Consider the following 15,427-nt stretch of genomic DNA (forward strand, 5'->3'; position numbering starts at 1 on the left):
CCTATGAATTACGTATAAGGTATGTTTTTCCATTTACTTTATGTTATTGGATGTAAATGAGAAATTAATGATAATACTTTTTCCAAATCCTTGAAAAATCTTAGCTTCCCACCATATTGCCATTCCTTCTGCTTAACACTGAGCAGTCTCGTGGAGTACAAATTACATGAGTGCATACTTTAAATCGTGTCATTTCTGGGCTTTGTCTGCGTGCAAGGAGGCAAGAAACTGCTTCAGACACCTATTATAAACACATGGTCGTTCCAGGTGAACCAAGTGACCGGCCTTCTTTATGCCTTGAAAGGATGCATTTGCTCCTAGTTGCCTGTATTCACATTATTCAAAATCATCTCAGTACAGTTATAGGGACTCAAAACTACTTCTCTTGTTTGTGGTGGCTAGGGCCGATAATTTTTTGCACTACCAATAAAACCAATACGAAAAACCAATACGAAATTTGCGGGCTATGATTGAACGGTTTGACCCGGATTGGGTTCAGTGGCAGAGATAGAAAATTATTATTGTATGGGTCGAACTAAAAATATAATAAACAGAATTTTTTAAATAAAAAAAAAAATTGAAGTAATTTATGACACAATTTGTACATCACATAAAGCATATCTATAAAAGTTCATAAATATGTGCCAAAATTGATATATGAGAAACTTAACATGTCGGTACTAGTTTAAAAATAAAATAAAAAATACAAAAAGTGTCTAAAATTGCAGCTACGCTTCTTTAGATAAACAAAATCGTCAAGTATCGAATATGAATTGAAACTCTCAGCAGCAATTTTCTTTTCAATATTGACAACTAAATTATTTGCAAGAAATTTATTCTCCATTTTGTTTCGAAAGTCTTTATTTTAACAATTTTCTTAGCTAAAAATATTCGTTCAGTAATCACTGTAAGCAGTGAAAGAGTCTGTATAAATTTATTTTAGGAAAAAATAGATTTAAGCCTCTATTACCAGCCGTTTTTAAAGTAGCCCACAAACTACCAATTCTCGCACTATGGCCCCCAAACTACCAAAAAAACCCAATTTGTTGAAATATTCCCATAATACCCTTGTCACGTGTCATTTTTCAATTAAAAAATAATAAAATTTAAAACAATTTAAAAAACAAAGAAAAATTCAAAATATGAAAATATAAAAAAATAATAATAATAATAATAACAAAGGGGGTGGGCCCCCATTTTGACCAAAGGAGTGGCTGAGCACACACAATGCTAGTTTGGAGGTGGCCGAACCACTCCAATAGCCAAAAAATAAAATAAAATAAAATAAAATATAGATTAAGATTTGGCTCCGAGGGCCCATCCAATTCAAAACTTCTTTTAAGTGTATATATATATTTAAAAGGGACTAGGGTCTTCAGGTCTAGGGTCTCCAAGATCATCCGTCTCTAGTTGGATTATAGTAAATTTATATATATTTTCGTACTCATATCTTGACACGATTTGAAGCCGATACACGACATTTAGGGTTAGTAATTTTTTATGCGACCTGCGAACTCGACACGAAGTTAATACAAAATTAGTAAGTTAAGTTTGAGGAATTTGAACATTTTAATTAAATGGGTCGGATTATGAATAATTTACATAGTCTTATACCCGTGCTTCAACTCAATTCGAATCTGACACGCGAACACGAATTACCACCCTTAGTGGTGACCACAATAAGTCCGTAAAGTATATATCAAGAGATGCACCAACAGGCCTCTCATATTAAATGGTCCAAATCAATGAAATCATGGTGTCTCTTTGCCATGATCTCATTCATAAGAGTAATAGTATAAATTATATTTACATTTTACAATGTTAACGTTGCAGTATTAACTAACTATTGAATAATAAGTTATTGTTAAAAATAAAATAAAATAAAATTAATGATTAGTTGGGGTTGACACATAAGCATTACGAGATAACTGTAAGAAAAATTTGACACGTAGCATTGGTATTAAAAGGAGTTATGAGAGTTACCCTTGCATGTTCTGGGCAAGCTCCAGCTTGAAAATCTGATCTTCCTCACCCCATAAGAGATGCACTCTCTGCAATAGAAACGGGTGTACTACATTATATATATATATATATAAGTGGTACGAGGCTATGGACGGGCAGGATGAATATATGAAGATAAATATATTACCTGTGGGAAATTGGGAACCGTGGGATCCTTGTTGCTGACAACTAAACCTTCTAAGAGCTCACCTCTCTCCTTCCTGTTGGTGAACATCACCTATAATTGCTCCAGGACACACGAGTTATGCTTATGCACACACTCATGAAAATGTGTTTTATTTATTTCAGTGTTCAGCTTTAATTTACCCATTTTTCCATGATGTTTATTTAGATTAAAATTTTATTTTAAAAGCTACAAGAGATTTTTCCTTTAAGAATTAATGGTACCTTTATGTTAACCGGTTTTTAATTTTATGGGCTATAAATCCTGCAAAATTTAATTTAATTTGAATCGTAAAATGATTTTTTTTTTTTTTTTTTTTTTACTTAAATGGGTATCATGATCTCCCATGTTAAAATATTGATAAAATAATTAAATTTTTTATTTTTTATTAGCTTAAATTTTTAAAATAATTGATAATTTAACTTACTATCATTAAAAGTGTTAAAGTATTAATTAAATAACTAATTTACTCATTCCTAACCCAACTTCTCAGTAAATAATATTAAGGTCCAATAAAGTTCATTTAAAAATAAAAAATAAAAAATCATCTACATCAACATATACATAATAATAACAATAATAATAAATTACATTTCAATAAATAACATAATGTCAAAAATTGCCGATAATACTTTATATAATATGTACTTAGTTCCCTCTAAAAAAAATATATATATGTACTTAGTTCCTTTCTCACAAGAGACAGTTTAAGAGAATGAATTTAATGCTCGTGGTCTGCAGTGATTGACATACATGATACATCTTGTCAATTGACCAAGGGTTGTGGGCATGTGGCACTCTTAGTCTCCACGTTATTTATTTCCTCACTTTGGTATTATATTTCTGGTGCTGTTTAAAATTTATTTTTTACAAGAATATAGTTTATTGTATTATCTTTTAACTAAAAGTGTAAATTAAGTTTTTAAAATTATTTTTCTTAATTTAAATTTAGATAACATAAATAAAAAAATGAGTATTAACTTCACTTTTCAAATGAAGTAAAATAATAAGTTAAGAAAGTTATTGAAACTATATTCATTAAGGGAAATGCTACAATTCCCACCACTATCCCACCTCAATCCCACCACTCCTAAGTGTAAGAAGTTGAAAATTGATTTATTAAATAAAAAAGTAAAATCACTTTAGTGTTGGTGGGATTGGGGTGGGATGGTGGTGGAAATTGTAGCATTTCTCATTCATTAATCATAATCATAACTTTGGTTGGTGTGTGTGTGTGTGTGTGTGGAGGGAGAGGAATATATGAGATCGATGATTTTCTCCAGAAACAAGTTTGGAATCCAGTATTTTGACATGGGGGGAATATGTAGGATTAATTCATTTTAACAATTTCAGCCATCATTAATTCTAATGTTTTTTGTTTATTTGGACTTACTTTAATTTCAATATATATTTAACTCTATTACTATAAAATTGATAAAATTAAGAAAGACAGCTTTATTGATATTAAAAATCACATCAATTTAAAAAAAAAAAAAAAAAAAAAAAACATAAATAAAACATCTTAGAATTACCCTACGTACGGCATTAAAGCAGTTCAACCCACTTACTCCCCACGCCCCTCTTTATTTTCCGAATTATTCTTCTACTTTTATTTAGTTCATCCACGAAAAAAAGGTGACATCATCCACTAAAATGCACGTATGAGCTAGGCAATGGAAAATGTATCGGAATTCGGAAACATGGTATAACAGTAGGTAGCGGAGCAAACCTCAAGGAAGTCTTTGTGAAGCCGGTCCGGGAACCACAGCTTCTTGTGAGCAGCAACAGAGAGAAGCGCTTTCAACCCTTTAACAGAAGTGGGCAACAACAGCTCCGAAGAAGAAGAGAACCCGAGGCTTTTCAGCGTTGTTTCACTGATTGAGTCAGTCATGGCGAGGATGGAGCCTGAAACCACTATGGCCTGGACCAGGTCCGGGTACAGCTCAGCCATTTTGAACGCTACCATCCCACCGTAACTGAACCCAACCACGGTGCACCTCTCCACCCCGAGCTTCCTCAACGCTGCAGCCAAACACTCGGCCTGGAAAGTCGGTGACCGGTCGCTTTTGTCGGTCATCGAGCCACCGAAGAAGAGGAGGTCCGGCACGTAAACTGAGTATTTCTTGGCGAGAGCGCCGACCTGGAACTGCCAAGTCACGATGCCCTCGGCGGCGAAACCGTGGACCAGGACCACCACGGGCTTGCTGGGCTTAACCGGGGGCTCGGGCTTTTGGTCCTTTTTGTGCTTTTTGATGGTCTCCAAGGGGACCCAGAAGCTCATGACCGTGCCTGGCTCGATCTCCACCGTGTGGGGTTTGATCCCTGCCATCTTCATTAGCCCAAGCAACAAAGGCTTCTGTGCTGCCACAAGGTTCACCATCTCTCTCTCTCTCTCTCTCTCTCTCTGTTTCAATTAGTAATGTGTCTTTGTTTTTCTTTTTCCGTCGCTCCTTTGTAGCTGAGCAATTAATGAATCTACGAAAGAGTACTAGTGATCGAGTTATAATATAACATGTGGGAACTTGGAAGTGGGAAGGATGTTTGGTGTTGGGTAGTTGTCAGTTGTTAATAAAGGTGTGATTTTTTCATGGAATATAAATTTGAAAACTAAACGTAATTACAAATGGGTCAGCTCTGAAAAGTATTGATATCTGATATCTGTATCTTCGGTCACACACTTCTGATTTATGGCTATGTTTATTCATATATGCATTTTGAGATTTTTTTTTTTTTTTTTTTTAAAAAAAAAAAAATAAGTGTGTTTTGAGGAGTATTTTTTGTTTTGGGTTGTTTATTAATATTTTTGTTTTACGAAAAAAAAAAAAAAAAAAAACAGATATTTTGACATACATAAGCATAACCAAATCACTTTGTTGTATTGATTAACGTCCGGTCTGTTTGGGTATTGAATTTTTGAAATTAGAATTGAATTCTAATTCTATTTACAAATTTTGAGGCAAAAAAATTGTGTTTCGGTGTTGAATTTTTAGATTGAAAAATATTATTTTTTAATGGTAAGAAATGATTGAAAGTTTGAAAAGTTGTGTATAATGATTGGTATTGCTGACGGCTGCTTTTTCTTTTAATTTTTTTTGGTTGATTTAAATTTTTATTATTTTATTATTTAAATGTGGAACCCACACGTTTTTGTTTGACTTTGGAGACAGATCGTCTCACGCGTGGGTCCCGGTCATCAAAGAAGCAAAATTCACTTGAATTTTGCCTGAATTCTAACCCAAGAAGAATTAAGATTCTTCTCTCAATCCAAACACACCCGTAAATTGCTGGAAAGTAGATACAATGGTTTAGAGATTGTTTTGAGTTGTTTATTAATATTTTTATTCTACGAATAGAAAATAATAATAAAAAAAAAAAATAGATATTTTAACATACATAACCATAACCAGACCGCTTTGTTGTATTGATTAATGTCACAGTGTCACTACCAATTGCTGGAAAGTAGATACACTGGTTTAGAGACTGTTGAGAGATGGGCCATGCTTCCGTTAAAGGCGTTCATGCCTTCATGGAGTGGGAGGAGAACATTTATAGTAGCTTTATCAAAATAGTTTTTAAGTTAGTTTAGTGAACCACTTTGACGAAAATATTAAAAAATTACTCTCAGCAGTTTTACCATTTTAACTAAAAAGTTTTGATGAGTAATATTCACTCACCAACTCAGTCACCAATTTTGTTTCACTTTTCTCTCTCACATGATCAATACACTTTTTTTTTCTTTTTTCTCTCATTTTCTTCTCCCATCTCTCATTTATCTCACACGATAGTGACCTTATTTCATGGACACGAAGGATTCTTTGTAAACAGATTAAATAGAGAAAGAATAAATAAATATGAAAAAATATTATTTAAATAGAATAGTAATAATAAATAGTTAAAATGGTGAGGCTGTTAAGAGAATTTTAAAGAAGTAACTCATCATAATAGAGAAAAGTGGTTTTTAATTACTTTGGTGAATAAAATTTGATGCGGCTACTAAGAATGTTATAAGACAAATAAAACGAATTTAAGAGGTGAGTTGGTTTCTTCCCAAACTTAGATTTTTGTAGGGGCTACGGAGCTATAACCCCTACAAAAATCTCGAAAATCTCTCTTTCTTTTTTTTCTTTTTTTTTTTCACACGAATTAGAAATATATCTTCACGGCCTCTCTAAAAATTTTGAAAAAAATAATAATAATAATTCCCCCTAAAATCTGAAAAATTATATATTTTTCTTAAACACAAAAGGCTTGACTCCCATAATCTTTAAAAAAAGATGAATGAATTTTCTTTTATTTTATTTAAACTATAATGTTTAATATGGCTAAGCCTATGAGACTATGACAAATTTGTTATCTTGGATAATAATTGAACACAATTTTGTGATTCGATTTTTTTTTATTAATTTTTTCTTTCCTTTTGTTGCTAACCAAACATGAGTTTATGGTTAGCTATACAAATCTTTTCACCCTACATTAATGAAAAGTCATAAAAAAAAAAAAAAAAAAAAAAAAAAAAAAAAAAAAAGCATAAAAAAAACCCCACCAAAAAAAAAAAATTCTGGTTCCCCAGTATCGTACACACGTGGGTAACCAGCAAATTCTCGAAAAATAGTTCTAAAAATTGCACATTAACTTTTCTTCTCTCTTTTTTTCTTTTTTTTTTTTTATATAATATAAGTCATCATATATTCCTGAAGAACACCTTAAAACAATTATAGAGAATAGAGGTACAAGATCCCATACACCCTAAACCAAAAAAATTTGACTTAAAACAACTATCTAAACAATACACAAACATTACATAAATAACATTTAAACTGCTTTTTACGTTTAAACACAATCTAAACAAAGAAAAGATTGTTAATCTAATTACTATGTTAACAAATAGTTCAGAAACAATTGGACATTATAAAGACAAACCGTGAAATAATAAAACCAAACGAAACCGACGTTGAAAAAAAGCTGTTACTGGCACATGCGCCTGAAAACTGTCAAATGTTTTTTTTTTTATGTGTTTTTTTTTTTTTTTTTGGGTGGGGAAAATAGAACGTAATCAGATGTGGACAGCTAACTGTCATGTCCCAAGGCAGAACACATTTATATCCGAGATAAGATCTTTTGTTGCTCAAATACATTGTTTTTGACTATCTTAACCCTGTAGGAAGGTGTCCTAACTAACTTTAGGATTTCTTTTTTTAAAAAAATAATAATAATAATAATAATAAATTATCACGTAGATAAAAATAGTTAAAAATTATATTTTAAAATAACAATATATCATATCTCTTTATATTCTTTTACGGTCATTCTTGAACGTAAAGAAAAAAATAAAACATTTAATGAGAGACGAGAAAAAACTTCCAAGAAAAATAATGAGGAAATATAAGAGCTATAACTATACAAATTTGGGTAACACAAGAGACAGAAAATGGGGTTCACTTATTTCGATCCCAGAAGATGAGATTTACGTATTTAAGATAAGTAGACTTTACAATTTTCTTTTTTAGACTATTTAAATTTTATATAAATTTATAACAGGTATATGGGTGAGTAGATTGGATCTAGATTCTAGCTTTTTATTGATCGAATTGCTAGTAATTCGAATAGAAAATGTTTGAAAGTCTTTATAATGTCTACTTGTTAAACATCAGTAGATTGTTCGAGACTTATTCGGATAAGTAAATTTCATAAAAATTTTATTTTATTTACTATTAGAATCCCTAACAATTAACCAATAAAATTGTTAAAAAATTTCTACCCAAATAGACTAATGAAAAAATTGACAAAGAAATGAAAACTTAAAAAGTAAATGACATGCATGCTAGCGTAGGCTAAGTGCGAGCCAGCACATATCTGATATCTCTATCTTTTGGGCCCACGCCACGTAGCCGCCGGGCTACCGATTAAAATTTGCAGACTCAGTAATAATTTCTTGCACGGAAACTCACTGGCTTGTGGGTTTTGGTTAATTTGTTTACCGAAAGACAAAAAGTCATAAGGTGGGTATTTGTTTCTTTCTTTGATTCTTATTTAATTCCCTATTGATGTGCAAGGTTGTTTGGTTTTGATCAACTGCACTGCCTACTCCACTCGACTCAACAACATCTTTCTGGTAGATAGAGGATAAAATAAAAAAGATATTTTTATAAATTTTTTCAACTTAGTTGGAAAGAAATTTATGTTTGATATTATTAAGAATAATCTTATTTCAAGTTGAATTGTGATAATAGTCTAAATTCGAATCCAATAAAGACTCCTTGAAGAATGTAGTCAACATTTAACTTCCAGTTGAATGAAGATAGAACTCTCAACCAAATCAAACTTCAAGCACTCTTAGATTACATGAAAGTAGAAATCTAATTCAGATAATGCTCCGTTTGTTTCAGCGTAAAATGATTTTTTGAAAAATGATTTCGGCATTTTACGGTGTTTGGTAGGGGCGAAAGTAATGGTCAACGAAAATCATTTTCGATTTGACCGTAAAAACTTCTTTAATTTTCAGAAAATGATTTACGATTTTTAAAATCATAAATCGTTTTCCGAAATTAAACTCTTCGTCCTTACACGCACGTTTGATATCTAATCATCAAAATTTAGCAATTGTCAATTGTCGAAATCCGGTCGGGGCCTGAGTCCGACAACATCCGGTGGCCAGTATTTCACCGGTGCCGGAATCCAGCTACCGGCAAACCAAATTCCGGCCGAAATATTGCCGGATTCTGGCCAAGCTAGCCGACTCTGGTAGGATCCGGCCGGATCTAGCTACTGGTCCTGCCGGATATGACCGGATCCGGTCATTGACACGGAAGATTCTGGCAGGAATCCAACAACGGTGACCGGGCGTTGCCGGATTCCAGCGACATTTGCCAAACTATAATTTTTGCATTTCGTAATTTTTTTCGTGCGAACCAAACGCCGAAAAATATTTTCGAGAAAATTATTTTTTTCCGAAAATGATTTCGTCGAAATTATTTTACGACGGAAATCATTTTACGTCGAAACAAACGGAGCATAAATGACAAACTGATTATATTTTATCCATTTGGCATACTTTCCTCTCAAAGACAGACTTAGGCATCGGGGCGATACCTCTGATAAGAACATAAAAAAATGTGTCGTTCACATTGTATTCTTCTCAAAAAACAAGTCGTTCACTCCGTACTGGAAACTGTACTAACATATGTATATCTTTTGAGTAATGTTATTCTTCATATCTATTTATTACACTCTTTTCACACCGGCTGACATAGGATATTTTAAGTGGCTTTTATTTTATTTTTTTTAGTAGTTAATATTAAAAGTCACTTAAAATATGTCGCGTTAACAAGTATAAAATTAATGTGAATAGTAACATATTACCCGTATTTTTTTACTTATATGGGTCTTGGATTAAGGCGACGAAGGACAGCTAGCCTAACCAATCTTTCTATCGTGGGCTCAATTTTGTTGCTCCAAAAATATACTAGTGGGCTTGGTTAAGGTAAGCTCCGGTTATTTTAAGTTATAAATTTTGTTGAGGGCCCATGGCTGTGAAAGGACTCTCAAGTCTCAACAGAAGAGAAGAACTAGAATAAAACCAAAAGGAGCTATGAGGAGCTGTCCATTGATCCACTAAATGAGGCCTGTAGGCTGTAAATTGGCTTGCCTATCAACTTTTTTCAACTTCCCAGAAAGAAAACTGAGAGAGATGAATAAGATTGCCTCTGATCTTCAATTAGACTTGGATTTTTAAGAGCCACAACAGTAATAAACTGAATAAAAACTTCATCATGCACAAAATTAAATAAACGAGTGGTTGTTTCTTTCGCAAATGATTAGCCGTTGTGATTAATTATAAAAATCAAGAAAAGTTAAAGAAGCAAGGACGGACTGTGGTGGAGCAAATCACATCTTCGATGACAAGCCACCGTTGGGAGTATCAATTTTATTTTTATTTTTGGAAATGTACCGAAACCTTTTTTAAACTACACTCCATTATCAACGTAGTTTTTAAATTTTTAATTGCGTTAATGTTTTCCTTTTAAACTATAAAAAAAAGTCAATATCTCCCTAAAGTTAATAAAAAGATAAAAATAACCCTAAAAATGTTTCAATAAGACAAATATATCCTTATAAATTTGAAAAAAATTTATTATTATTTTTTTTTAAAAAAAAAAAAAAAGAACTTTGAAAGATTGAAAAAAAAAATCAGAAAATTGAAAATCCAAGGAGTTGCCCCAACTGAAAATTATATAAAAGAAAATCTAAAAAAAAAAAAAAATTTAAAAAGCAAGGTTTTTCTAATTTTATAGTATTTTTTTGTTTTGTTTTTATATAATTTTAAGAATTTTTTTATAATTTTTTGAATAATATTTTTGTCATTGGAAAACATTGATATTGTTTGGTAGTTTGTAGGGCACGTTGACAATTAAATTGTAATTTAATGAAAGTATATGTGTACTTTTCTTTTCTTTTCTTTTTTCCCATGAATATTGGGACCAAAATTAGTACGTGTGATTTCATGCTAACAATAAAATTCCCGACAACCAACATTTTGCTTTCTCTTTTTGTCATTTATATTTGTACTTCAAGTGTACAACAGACGTACAACACCCCCTCACATGGGGTGGGCCCCAGTGTACCGTACACTGGGGCCCACCCCCATGTGAGGGGCCCACACACTGGGGTCCACCCCCATGTGAAGGAATATTGTATCCATGTTGTGCACCTGAAATGCAAATAGCATTTTTCTTTATTATATATATATATATATATACTGGTTTGAATACTTGATTCTTTCTTTGTTGGGAAACGTAGAACGTACTCGATTTACTTACATTACGAAGGTGGGAACTGTTGTCATTCTTGTTATGCGGCCCAACAGATCAGGCAATGTTGTCAAGGTATATATCTATATATCCAGGGACTCTCACCAGAAATTTTGAAGTGGTGGATAAAATTATAAAGTGAATTCTTTTAGACATGAAACAGTTAATTTTTGAGGTTCACCTTATAAAAAACAAAATATAAATTTTAAGGGCATTTCTACAAAAATTTGGAGGTTGAAGCCCCACGGTTAAAAAAATAAATTAAAAAAAAAAAAAAAAAAACATTTCTCAAATCTTATCTCAAGTGGCAAAAGAATAGGACTAGCTAGGTCGGTCATATTCCTAAACTAAAATTACATAAGATAACTGAGAAAAGGAAAATTGTCAAATGTGTGGGGTTAGAGATATTGTAACTTTTACTATTAAGTCATTTAAACTGTCGTGGAAGTTCATAATCGGTGATCAAATAGTTAAACAAAAATCTTGATTACCGATTATAATTTGCAGACTCAATAATAATTTCTTGCACGGAAACTCACTGGCTTGTGGGTTTTGGTTAATTTGTTTACCGAAAGACAAAAAGTCACAAGGTGGGTATTTGTTTCTTTCTTTGATTCTTATTTTTTTTTTTTTTTTTTTAGAAGAAAGAGATCTTCATTGCAAAGTTAACCCAATACATCATGATCCCAACAGGGATCTAGGGAAAGACTTCTCCCTAACCAGATGACCTTGAATACATGACGGAAAATCAGAAAACCAACAAACATTACAAGAATTAAACAAAGCTTCCCTGGCCAAGATATGAGCCACCTCATTCAAGGACCTCTTAACATGAACAAAAGAAGAAGAAGCGAACACCTTGAGTTCCTGAAGAATGCTCTCAGTAATGTGACCAGCAGAAGACAAATGAGGAGGAGGAGAATTAATTTCTTTCACCACTTGTGAAGAGTCTCCTTCAAAAATAACATCCCTTAACATCAAAAATTTGGCAAAGAAAACAGCATGAAGGGCTGCCAGGGATTCGGCAGTTCTGGGATCCCCCTTCACAAAGAGGCAGACACATTTAGCACAAATACACTCACCCCTGCTGTCTCTTGCCACTAAACCAAGGCCAACCCGACATCCCTTAGGAGAAACTGAAGCATCCCAGTTAATCTTAATGTAGTTTTCTGGAGGAGGACACCAAACCTCAAGAGAAGAAAGAACAGAATGAGAAGAAGCAGTGGCTACGTTCTCCTCCCCATGAGAAAACTTTCTGAAATCTTCCAACAAAGAAGTAGACTCCTCCCAGACTCTATGAGGAGAAAGAAAAGTGCCCTGAAAAATAAGAGCATTCCTTCTCAACCAAATATTTCTAGCAACCACCAGCATAAGCTCCACCTTTTCCTTATCAAAAAATTGAACACAATATTCCAGAAGATGCATAAAACTGAATTGGAAGGCGCTACATTTATGGAAACAAGACCGGTAATCACCCCAAACATCTCCTGCGGCAGGACATGACCACAGACAATGAATGACGTTCTCCACAGCAAGACCACAACAAGGGCAAGAAGGATCTTGAATCACCTTCCTTATATATAGATTTTCTCTCGTAGGCAGAAGGTTTTGACAGGCTCTCCAAGCAAACATTTTGACCTTTCCCGGAACTTTGAGACTCCACAGATCCTTCCAAATATCCGGCTGGTTTCCAGCATAAGAACATTGACCTTTGGCTTCTTCTTTAAGAGACCTTCCTATATAATAAGCACTCTTAACAGAGAACAAACCAGATTTAGATCCTATCCAAATAACCCTATCTTGAGGTAAATTAGGGCTAAGAGGAATATTCAGAATAGCTTCAGCTTCCTCCTTCCGAAAATTCTCAGTGACAACATTCGGGTTCCAACAACCACTCTCCCTATCAATCAAATCTGAAACAGTAGCCTCTTGACCCAAAGCACCAACAGGAGAATGAACCAGATGAGATGAGGTTGATGGGAGCCATTTATCCTTCCAAATTCTAATGGAAGACCCATTGCCTACCCTCCAAAGAATACCCCTCAGCAGAAGATCTTTTGCTTGGAAAAGACTCCTCCAAACAAAGGAAGCCCTAGAACCCAAGGGAGCCTCCAAAAAAGAAGTAGAGGGGTAATATTTACACTGAAAAATTTTTGCTACAAGGGAGGAAGGGTGCTGAATAAGCCTCCATCCTTGTTTAGCTAAGAGGGCTTGGTTAAAAATCACCAAATCTCTAAAACCCAATCCTCCTTTAGATTTTGCAGAACTCATTCTATCCCAACTCATCCAGTTAATTCTAGAGGACTTAGATAAATGTCTCCACCAAAATTCTTGCATTAAACTATTGATATCTTTACACAGGGAGATGGGAAGCTGGAAAATCGACATACAATAAGTAGGAATGGCCTGAATGACAGCCTTTAATAGAACTTCCCTGCCTGCTTGAGAGAGAAAAACATTCCTCCAATTATTTAGTTTTTTCCAGACCTTCTCCTTGATAAACTGAAACGCCCTAGATCTGGATTTGCCCACAAAACAGGGGAGTCCCAAATAAGACTCAATCCCATGAGATTCAGCCAAACCCGAGAGAGATAGAATCTCTTGTCTTCTGCTAGGCTTTGTATTTCGACTAAAGAACACCGAAGTCTTGTTGAGATTAACCTTTTGACCAGAACCCTCTTCATAAACACTAATAATATTCAGTAATCTCCTCCATTCCACCCTATTTGCCTTACAAAATAAAATACAATCATCAGCAAATAAAAGATGACTGATAGTAGGGCCTTTTGGAGAAGAAGGGACCCCTGAAATGTGGCCCCTCTTCTCAGCATTGCACAGCAAAGAAGAGAAACATTCAGCACATAACAAAAATAAATAAGGGGAAATAGGGTCCCCTTGTCTCAGTCCCCTAGAAGGGTAGAAAGCCCCAACCGGATTACCATTAATCAAAACAGAATATTTAACAGAGGACACACATTTCATGACCAAATCAACCCATCTAGCATCAAATCCTAGCTTATGCATAACAGCCTTCAAAAAAACCCATTCCACTCTATCATAAGCTTTACTCATGTCTAATTTAATCCCCATAAAACCCTCTTTGCTCCACATTCTCCTTTGCATAGTATGCATAATTTCATAGGCAGCTAAGATGTTATCAGATATGAGCCTACCAGGGATAAACGCACTTTGAAAGCAAGAGATAATATCAGGTAAAATATGTTTGAGACGATTAGCAAGAACTTTTGAATTCTTATTTAATTCCCTATTCATGTGCAAAGGTTGTTTGGTTTTGATCAACTGCACTGCCTACTCCACTCGACTCAACAACATCTTTCTGGTAGATAGAGGATAAAATAAAAATATAATGTGAAACTTGGCAGCTTTGTCGTGTAATTAAAATGACTTCAGCATCATCGTTTAGGATGCGTTTGGGATTGCGATTTCGTAAACAATAAGTGCGATTTTAAACCAAATTGCAGAACATAGATCGTTTGGGAACTGCATTTTTAAAAATTGCGATTTGAAAACGCAGAAAATCTGCTTTTTCAAATCGCATATAAGATTGTGCTTTTTTGAAAACGTAGAATTTTAAAGGTAAATTCGCTATTTTAAAGGCTAAACTGCGATTTTGCCAAACGCTTAACTACGTTTTTAAAAATCATTTTTTTCAAATCGTAAACCCAAACGGACCCTTAATTAGGAGGGATAGGATGGATTTTAAATGGCTTTTGTTTGTATTATGTCATGCTGCTCTTTTAATCTCATATGGTCAAAGTACAAAAGAGAATTTTATAAATTTTTTCAACTTAGTTTGAAATAAATTTATATTCGATATTGTTGAGAATAATCCTACTCCAAGTTGAATTGGGGTACAAATCTAAATTCGGGTCTAATAAGGACTCATTCAAGAATCTGGTCTACAGTCCAACTTCTAGTTGAATGAAAATGGGATTCGCAGACCAAATCAAACTCCAAGCACTCCTAAGTTATGTGGGAGTAGAAATTTAATTCAGGTTTGACTCTACCACTTTGCCTATAAATAGGCTCATACCCTATGAATAAACGACAGACTGATTATATTTTATGCATTTGATATACTTTTATCTCAAATACTGACTTAGGCATCTAGGTGAGACCCCTGATAAGAACATAAAAAAAATGTGTCGTTCACATTGGCTAATGTATGGTGTTTTGAGGGGTTTTTTTTTTTTTTTTTTTGTAACTGATAATAAAAGTCACTTAAAATATGTTACGTTAACCGGTATAAAATGAATGTGATAAATTAGTGTGAATAGTAGCATTACCCGTATTTTTTACTTGTATGGGTCTTGGATTAAGGCTAACCAATCTTTTTGCGGTGGGCTCAAGTTTGTTGCTCCAAAAAAATACTAGTGGGCTTGGCTAAGGTAGGCTTAGGTTATTTTAAGTTATA

At 33.6% G+C, this 15,427-nt stretch overlaps 1 protein-coding gene across 1 annotated transcript; it reads right to left on the reverse strand.

Annotated features, from left to right (window-relative positions):
* Positions 1 to 64: 64 nt before the first annotated feature.
* On the reverse strand, positions 65 to 4,673 carry LOC133863586 (uncharacterized). Its single transcript, XM_062299597.1, has 4 exons — positions 3,915 to 4,673; positions 2,150 to 2,239; positions 1,984 to 2,051; positions 65 to 325 (listed from the first exon to the last, which is right to left on the reverse strand). Exons 1-4 carry the CDS (start codon positions 4,563 to 4,565, stop codon positions 190 to 192), a joined length of 945 nt encoding a protein of 314 aa, XP_062155581.1. The 5' UTR covers positions 4,566 to 4,673; the 3' UTR covers positions 65 to 189.
* Positions 4,674 to 15,427: the final 10,754 nt, after the last annotated feature.

This window comes from Alnus glutinosa, chromosome 3 (assembly GCF_958979055.1).
Source record: "Alnus glutinosa chromosome 3, dhAlnGlut1.1, whole genome shotgun sequence".
NCBI classification, from domain to species: Eukaryota; Viridiplantae; Streptophyta; class Magnoliopsida; order Fagales; family Betulaceae; genus Alnus; species Alnus glutinosa.